Raw genomic sequence first — 9799 nt, 5'->3', positions numbered from 1 at the left:
ACACATCGAGATCTACAACTAGGAGAAAAGTTAGAGGGTCGAGGAGTTGTTCCCCAAGTAGGTGCGCCAATGCTCAAGTCAGTAGGATCGAGAAGGATGTCGCCCAACCGAGCAGGTTGAAATAGCGCTAGTCAAGGCCGAAGAGATAATGCAAGTAGGTAATCAAAGAGTGTCAATCCAAAAGCCCCTTACCTCGAGCAAGAAATACCTATTTATAGTTAGGGTATGTGTTCTAGAAGGATAGGGCTTCCGGGGTTGTCGAGATGAGGGCATCTACCAAGGTCTTTGGGAGGTTTCTTCTTCCTCGACGGAGTTCGCTTCCTTGTTTGTGTAGGATACTCCTTAGTCATGGTCTTCCATTATGTGTGGCATCGACATGGCCTGAGAAGAGGGCGGCCACGGAGATTGCCACATGGCATCCTTGGCTAGGTCAACCATCACCCAAACAAGATATACCCCAATATGTGCATTGGTCTTGTACAATATATCTTTTCTTATAGTTATACTTTCTTTTCCAAAAATAGGTAAAGGTATATTTTAGGCCTATCTACCCCTAAAACGATTAAAATGTTGTAAGTAGGAGTATCAATGGACCAATTTTGGGTCAAACCCCATTCAAATCAAAATCAATTTGGATGGATTAGTTGGACCAATAAGACATATTGAATTGGACCAATCCAAAGTATTTATTGGATTGGATTGGACTTGGTCCATTCATTCTGGATTTATATTGGATTGGGTCAGATTTCACCAATATCCAAGTCCATTGATAGAAAATAAGAATCAAGATATCAATATACCAGGTTTGGATCGAAACAAATCTAAATTGAAACCAAATTAAAATGATTGGACGTTCTAGACAATGAATTTGACTGATTCAAAAATGGCCCAAAGTATTATACAAAACCATACCAATATAATTATGAAACAATAATGTACTTTTATTCATTTACAATAAATATATTTGGACATCAATCTAATTGGAGCTAAAGATATACACTCTCTAACAATAAGGTCATATTTCACGTGTTGATGACCAGTTGTGAAGGCAGTTTGGATCTTGAGCAGGTAAGAGCAATAGTAGCCAGGCATTGGGTTTAAGCCTTTGAGGATAATTAATACCAGTGTCCCGCACCGACCCACTATATAAAAGCATAATAATAATAAGAAGAAGAAGAAGAAGAGATCAGGAGATTGAAGGAATGGAGGTGTCTTCTGCGAAGGTGGTGGTGACGACTGAGAGCACCATAGTAACTTATTATTCTTATTTCCCTTGCAATTGCCTTGTACAAGCTTTAGCCGCATTTCTTAAGTGCCTGGGTTTGGACTCTTCCTCTGACGACTCTCCTCCACAACAAGGAAAGCAATCTGATGATCAAACAGTATTGGATCCTCCAACAACAGAACAAATTGATGTAAGTCTCTCTCTTTCTTCTCTCTCTCTCTCTCTCTCTCTCTCTCTCTCTCTCTCTCTCTCTCTCTCTCTCTCTCTCTCTCTCTCTTTGCTGTTAGGAGTTGAGTCGAACAGATCTTTAGTTAATTTTCTCATCTTTTCAAACAGCGAGATCTAACATCCACGTCCACAAGGAGACGGAAAGCTAAATCGCCAAAAATAAACCGTGGGAGAGGTGGCCAGATCAACTAGTAGAACCAACCAGATTTTCTTTTTTCTGCTCATCTTAGCTCTGTAAGGAAACAACTTCAGTAAATCTAGACTCGTAGCATCCTTCTATGTGTATGTTTATGTCTCTCTCGATCTGGCACCTGGTTCTAGGGGTGCGGGTGCGCAGAGAACAGAGAGAGCTATTACCACATGTACATTAGTTTAAGACTATAAGAAGTGTGTAAGTATATATGTATGGATATGTGGTATTATTGGAGATGGAAGAGCTAAGCAGATAAATACAAAATCTATTTTATACAAGCTTCAGTTTCATCATCTTTTCTCAACCTACTTGATGTGTATTATTTGATTTTCATAAAACTAATCGATCTCTTAGCCCCCATGAAAGTTAGAAGGCTTTTAGAGCAGCTTCAGTGTTGCTTATAGGCTTCTTGAGTATCAAAGCGGCTTTTGAGTGTGATTCTCAGGAGAACCCAAAAGCCAAAACATTATCAAGTTGATGGGATGGCCTATTGGGTGTCTGATCTCTGCGTTTCTTGCTTTTGCGATGGGTTAATGGTGCTGGCGGGCTGTTATCAAGAGCTTAAAGACCTTGTTTCAGTTGGATCTTGCTCTTCATTCGGTGCCAAAACAAGCTAGCCCAAACAGTAGCAACTCTGGTCTGTAAGCTTTGGAACAGTTCTTATCCCGTGATCCTGAGTGCCTGCGGTCAATTCCTGGCTCTTTCATCTTCGCTAGGAGGCAAGGAAATGAGGTGGTTCACTATTTGGGATAAGTTATCTGTAGAGGGTCCCCAAGGTGCACAGAAGGAGCCTATGCACAGAAGGAGCCTATGATGAGGGTCGATCAATCAAGAAAAGTTGAGACATGATTTCAGATTCCTAACAAATCTGTTGGCAAGCTTTGTTTCTATCAAAATCTTCTACTACTGCCCACATGAAGTTACAGTTCTCAGTATCAAACTAAAACAGAAACACAAAATGAGAATAGTGATTCTTGGCATGGATAAAGTAATAGCTTATTGATTCACAGATGTCGATCCTTTTATTTGGACGCATGTCGAAAGCTTAGTAGGACCAGTAACCAGGGAGGATGAGTTATCTTTATTTGATTCTTTCACCTATCCCGGTATCCTTGTGTCTGTCTTTTATCCTCAGAACAGATTCTCATCATAAATCAATCTTATGAGCCATAAGTTCTCTAATCCCTAACTAATCATTTTATTTAAAGAAAATTATTCAAGAGAAAAGGTATGTAGAGAGAAACAAAGAAATGAATGACAACAGAAGGCCGTGACCAGTGGATCTGAGTGAGTTAGGGGTTGGGTTTGGGTGGGTGACGTCTTAAATAGAGAGCAGGTAAAAAGTTGCAGAATTGCAGCAAGCAGATGACTCCCTGCCATGAGTGTAATTGTGGTATTTAATGATTCCAAGCTTTTTCTTGGGTTCGAAAAATGCCAGCGTTGGGTGAGAGGTGTCAGCTCAATGGCTTAGTAGCATTAATAGAGAAATCATCATATATCTACGAACAATCAAGGCAAATGGTATCCTACTTTCTTCTACCGACGGAGTCCAGACCGCTGCAAATTTTTCCTGCACTTCAATACACTGTCATTTAGCCTGTGATAAGTGTCCGGCATTTGGTATCTAACAAGGGAAGTCTCAGTGAAATCCATCCACAAATTTTAACTTCAGGGATACACTCACAAGTCACAACAAGTTAAAACCTCTAACACCCCCAATTATAATAGCAGTACCCCCACTGTCACTATTTCCCAACTGTAAGATGAAGTAAAAATTTACTAAGGTGGGGATGAATGAAGATTCCTCTACATAATGGCACATCAGTCAGAGACCAAATAGAAGTGCATATCTATCTATCAATATACTTCTGTCTACCAAAACAAAGTGGGGACTTGGAGATGCTTATGATTACATATAGAAAATGGAGAATGGTTGAGCTGAAAGTGATAGATATTTTATGGTCTCTAGAAAATGATATCCCCGCTCGCTTTTTGAAAAGTTAATTACCGGTGTAAATGCATTTAACGGCATCTATATTATTCAAGTGTTGGCAATTTTTTTCTTATGTAAGAAAGTTAGGCCCTATTTAACAATGTTTTGTAAAAATGTTTTGTGTGTTCCCGGTGTTTTAGTAGAGAAAAAACATACTTGGTACAAGAAAAACAAAAAAAATAGGTGTTCTCGCATAAGAATAGCATCCAAAAAATGTGTTTTTTGGGTGTGAAAAATCAGCACTCCCAAAGAATGTGTTTTTAAGGAACGCGTGGTTCCCACGACATTAACCCCTATTAACAAACACGTGTTAACAATTCTCGGATGAGAGAAAGGGAATTTTGGTATTTTGCATTAAATGATAGAAAGAAGCCCTACCAAACATTTTCATTCGACAGTGAACTCCTTCAACTTGTCATTGCAAATCTCAGAGGAAGGAGGGACTCCCTTGGCTCTAACCAGATGGTGACATTTCCGGCTAGGAACGCATCAGTAGGTATGTTGTCTTGTCACTGTACCTAGTTTTGTATCATGCTCTATTTAAAACTCACCTTTTCTCTAACTAGATTTACATGAATTTATTTTTGTTCCCATTGCAAAGATGAGTTTCAAACCATCTCTAACCGATGCGATAATGAAATCATTTTTCTTATATTATTTTGTTTGCATTTGTTATATGTTATGCTGAATGGGTATAGTTTCTTCTCTAATCCCATCAATGGTTATATGGTATGCCAAATGGGTGGGGTTTCTTCTCTAATCCCATCGTTGTGTTTTGTTATGTCTTTTGTTATATATTAAATATAATGAAGATTGTCCTTTGTTATGTGTTATGAACATTTGCAAAACCGATGTAAAGAAATAGTTTCATTATCCAAACGTTATTTCTATTCTTGTAGAACAAAACCTCGTTCTCAAAGAACAATTTGCCAAATGTATTTATTACTCCTAAAGAACAAGAAACAAAATTCTTGTTCTGGAACAGGAATTTCTAAAAGAACAAGAACATGTAGGAACAATGCCAAATAGGGTCTTATTTATCCACCTGATAGATGGATATCACTTACCCGTGCAAGTGGCACCTATGAAAAATAAATTTTCCATGGACCTCACATAAATATGAGAAAAGAACATAAGTATCTTGGTAAATGGGAACTAAAAACCCATTTAGTTCCCATTGACCAACCTTCCCCCTCTCAAAATCCAAAACACGGATTCCATTACTCCACTATGAGAACCCCACATGTACTGGTTATGATTTACATAAGGACCACTGGTATTGTTTTTAGTCAACTTAGATTATATTTGGTTTGATAGAAAATAAGAGAGAAAGTAGAGGCCTCAATAACCTTATTTCTAATCCAACCCAATGATATGTGCCCGTGCAGGGTCAACTGTCCAACTCCCAGGGTGGTAATATAAATTTGTTTTTGAAAATAAATCTAATTCATTATACTTGATTCAGTTGAAAAACTGTAATAGGATTCTCATTGCCAAAGGAAGGGAAGGAATGGCCATTCCTTCAAAATGGATGTCATTCCTGCTGTTCCATCACGAACGGGAATCACATTTTGAATTCACCTAATGAAAGTCTATTCCCATGCTTGCTTGATTCAGTTGAAAAACTGTAATAGGATTCTCATTGCCAAAGGAGGGGGAAGGAATGGCCATTCCTTCAAAATGGATGTCATTCCTTCTGTTCCATCACGAACGGGAATCACATTTTGAATTCACCTAATGAAAGTCTATTCCCATGCTTGCTTGATTCAGTTGAAAAACTGTAATAAGATTCTCATTGCCAACGGAGGGGGAAGGAATGGCCATTCCTTCAAAATGGATGTCATTCCTGCTGTTCCATCACGAATGGGAATCACATTTTGAATTCACCTAATGAAAACGGTTGGAATCAAAATCGATCATTCTAATTCTAATTCCATACCTCTATTCCTGCAATCCAAATGGGCCCCAATATAAGACCAACCTAATTCTTTGCAAGTGCCTGAAAAAAGTTTGGTAAAGGAAAATGAATACAAGGATATTAATGCAGCTAATAAGGATCCAAACTATTAGCAAAATAAATTCAGAAAACACAACGTTGTCTTGTTGGAAATCCAATGCTCCCTTTCTGAAATCCATGAGAAGTCTTCCAATCAAGAAATTTCCTTTAAAGACATAAGTCAACTAAGGGTCCTTTCGGTTCACAGTTGTAATCAGAATTGGAATCAAAATTTATCGGAATCGGAATGATCTATTCTTATAGTAAGTTTGGTTCAAACAAGAATTGAAATGAGAATTAAAATCAACTGGAATGAAAATCCATTCTCAAGGGGGAGAGGAAATGATCATTTCCTCAAATGGGGGAATGCTATTCTACTAGAAATGGAAATGAGATTTCAATTTCACCCAACCAAACAGTTGGAATCAGAATGACCCATTCCAATTCCAATTCCAGACCCCATTCCTGCAAACTAAACAGCCTAAAGAACTTTCTGCAGAAAATTGAAGAAAAATATATTTTTGACTGAGAAATCATCCGCACCATTATCTTAAAATCTAAATACGCTGCCCCTGTGTGTAGACTAGGTGGGGTGGGGGAGGGCCAAATGATCAATGAGATCCAACCAATATTGACATAATGGGCTGGGCAATGCGTAGGCCCAGCACAGTCAGGCCTTTGTTATGGAACTCCACAAGACCAATCCTCTTAGGATCGATACAGGTAATTGAGCTTCAACAGTGAAATTTATGAGTTGGCGACCTTCAGCCCAAGATTGAAGCTAGCTTGGCATGCCCGATCATTCTTTTGGGCTGTATTGTTTAATAAAAAGGCCCAGCCCACGGAACCCATAGGCAGACATCCAAAATCCAAACTCATTATCTCATATTCTCATCTCAGTGACTCTGCGTAACACTACATTTGATGATTTGATCTACCAATAAAAGATGTAATCATGTAAATCGTAAGGGGATAAACGTAAAGCATCAAACAGTTCTTTCTCCTCAATCCATTTTCAACTCATCAAGGCGACTTCCATCTACATAACTCAACAAGATGAGAAGGTATTAGGATGACTGAAACTCTGTAAAATGGCAGCAATAGTCATCGACTCATCGTCGTCAATGTAACCGAGCTCCGGGTACTGGTGGTCAACCTCTTCCAACTCCGGCGTCGGAGGTGGTGGTGGTGGAGTGGGAGGTGGAGGTGGCGGTGGCGGAGGCGGAGGTGGAGGAGTCAAGAAAGGGTAGTAAAAATTGGTGCGAGCTCTTTCGATGCCACTGAAGGAGATTGACGAAAGATCATAAGCCAATGCCGCTTCCTCCGCTGTGTCGAAGGTTCCCAGCCAGTGTCTGTCCTTGGTGTATGGATTTCGAATCTCAGCAGCATAGCGCCCCCACGGCCTGCGTCGGACGCCGAGGTAGATGGTGGATTGTCTAGAGCGACGCTTCAGATTCCTGGGTATCAGCTGCGGTTGATCTTCCATCTGGGGTGGTTGTTATTAAGTTGAAGCTGGCCAAGTACTGGAAAATGGGAAAGCTTCTTCATCATATATATAGATAGAGAACAGAGAGTTTGAAACACTGAGAGGCTTTTGTTAGTAAAGTATTAGAGAAAAATAAGAGCGTAAATGGTATTTTAATCAGCAAGGTGAGGCATTTAACAAAGTTGCTCAATGAAATCATCAGGACTGCAGCGAAATTGTCTTATTAATCAAAACCAAAAGATCAAGTGGAGCAGGTGTGAAGCACAGCCCACGATAGAGTTAAGTAATTAGTAATATATATATCTCTTCCATGTTTTCCTCCCCATGATACGCCATGACTGGGCATTTTGCACGAATCCCTGTAAGTGATGACTGATGACGCATGCTCTCTCTCTCTCTTATTTTTATTTTGTTAATATTGTAGGGGTGCTCATCAATAACAGAAATATACTCACGAAACCAAATAAAAAATTCTAGTTAATTAAAGTAGGCCTATCAATGATATCCAAAAATTTACGATCCAATCTAATTGAATATTTGCAATTTGTATCCGATTAATAATCTGATCAGATTCGGATTTGGCTCCATCCATCAATCCTATTAAAATCCGAACATGATTATATTATAATATTTATTGATTTTAATATATATAAATTTTATATAATTATATTTAAAATAATAAATATATATTTTATATATTATATTATATCTGAATTTATATATAATAAATTCAGTATGTTATATTTGCATTAATTTATTATACATAAATTTGAAAAGTAATTTTTTTAGTATTTTGAAAAGGTAAAGCATAGTTGGATTAAATCCAAATCCAAGCCAGCTCTGTCAGGATTCAAATTCAAATTCAAGGTTTTCAAATCTGATCGGATTCATATGAAATTTTTCAGTAATTGGATCATATTCGGATTTTGGTGAATTTGATCAGAATCCAATCCAATTACAGCCCTAAGCCAAATTGCCAGGTCCGGTTTCAGTTGACCAATATGAAAAACCAGCATAATTGACAAACCGATCGATACATGTATATTATATATATTTATCATATGTATTTTATATTATCTATATACTATATATTATAAATAAATATACATTCATAATATACAATTTATTATTTATTATTTATAATATAATACATTATATATTTATTTTTTTATTTGTTTATAATATATATTATAGATATAAAAAATAAAAAAAAAAACAAAGAACCGAACCAATCAACCAATTAATAAATCGGTTTCAACTCAATTACATTTCAATTCACGGTTTTCCAATGTCAATGGTACCGGTTCAGTTTGGAAAACAGGTTCATGATTCAGTTAACCAAACCGTGACACCCCTAATTGTTGAACCAACAAATCATGGTTCCAAAACAAGCAAAATCCCTATTTTTTTAGACACTAACACTATGAAAAATAGCTTTTCCAACTCAACCACATGGTTAAAAAAAAGGCTAACTTGGCCAAATGATTCTACTATATCTTGTGCCATATTCCTATATATTTGGTAAATTAAAATTGCTCAGCCCATAAGATCCATCAAATAACTGGAAAAGCTCGCTAGGTCACCAAGTCACCGGTTTAACTGTTGGGGGGCGTTCTTTTTTGGATTTGGAGAGGGGGAAAAGTTGGTCAATGGGATTTTAGTTCCATTAACCAAAAATCTCATGTTCTTTTTTATGTTTTATGTGGGAACCAGAGAAAGTTTATTTTCTTGTGTATCACTTACCCAAGAAAGTGATAACTATTTCCCAGGTGAATAACTATCTAGTTAATTGTATTTACCTGGGTAAGTAACTTACCAAAGAGTGAACGGGGCTTTGGTCTCCCTTTAAAGTCTGTCAACGTTGGTTGTTGTTTGGGAAAAAAATTGACTGCCTATGTTTGATATCATCAGCCTCTGCTGCCCACAACTCTCTACCTACTTATCACCGTTTTATATGAGCTTCATATGTAACAGTAACAGTACCGAAAGCATGACTGCATGGATTAACGTGTTATATATGTATAAAACCCAATAAACAGCAGAGACAGTCCAATATGAACAATCTATTTTTTTCTCTAGTTTGTATATATTGGGTTTCAAGAATTGGATTAAAATAACCCAAGTGGAACTTTCAAGGTTATGGCGATTGGCTATGTCCAACCAACACAACCCACTATTTATGGCACCACAACTATCCAAACTCTATGATTCAGGGTTTACACTTTACAGACTTTTGGAGGAATCAGGTTGATTATTTTCCAATTGGAACCAATACGACCCACTCCCACCCTTCTTGGATATATGCATTTTTTGGATCAAGATTATGGGTTTCTCATTATTTGTTTTCAATTCATCACAGAGAATTTTTAGAAAAAGTAGACCTGGAAAATGAATTGAGTATATCAATTATCGAGTAAAGAATAACCCAAATTGCTGTTTTTCTAATGAAGCCTTTGCTTCCCATTTAGAATACAAGTAAGACAGGTTCCCTTAAAATCGAAAACAATGCTTCCGTATTTGTTTATTTTTCCTGCGATCTCTCTCTCGCTCTGATTACTACTAGTTTCAAATATTAGTATGAGTGGGCCCTAATATGCGTATTTTATGTAGTAGACATAATGTATGTGTAAAAAGACATGATAGAGGAAGTGGAGTAAACAATACTCGACAAAGATGTG

At 37.4% G+C, this 9799-nt stretch overlaps 1 protein-coding gene and 1 long non-coding RNA gene across 2 annotated transcripts; one reads left to right on the top strand and one right to left on the bottom strand.

Annotated features, from left to right (window-relative positions):
• The first annotated feature begins 1107 nt into the window (after positions 1-1107).
• LOC148876894 (uncharacterized) lies at positions 1108-1924 on the top strand. The gene is made up of 2 exons (XR_016104986.1): positions 1108-1415; positions 1562-1924. It is a non-coding gene; the product is annotated as an uncharacterized LOC148876894 (long non-coding RNA).
• Positions 1925-6683: 4759 nt separating this feature from the next.
• On the bottom strand, positions 6684-7121 carry LOC148876893 (ethylene-responsive transcription factor ERF112-like). The gene has a single exon (XM_088968228.1). The coding sequence runs from the start codon at positions 7119-7121 to the stop codon at positions 6684-6686; it is 438 nt and encodes a 145-aa protein (XP_088824354.1).
• Between the last annotated feature and the right edge of the window lie 2678 nt (positions 7122-9799).

The sequence above is a fragment of the Nelumbo lutea genome, chromosome 1, assembly GCF_056320005.1.
Source record: "Nelumbo lutea isolate HS-2025 chromosome 1, American lotus-T2T, whole genome shotgun sequence".
NCBI lineage: Eukaryota > Viridiplantae > Streptophyta > Magnoliopsida > Proteales > Nelumbonaceae > Nelumbo > Nelumbo lutea.
This window is presented reverse-complemented; position numbering and strand designations above follow the sequence as displayed.

Bases quoted from the DNA above. Each gene is read 5' to 3' on its own strand.
- LOC148876893 (XM_088968228.1), bottom strand. From the start codon at position 7,121: ATGGAAGATCAACCGCAGCTGATACCCAGGAATCTGAAGCGTCGCTCT.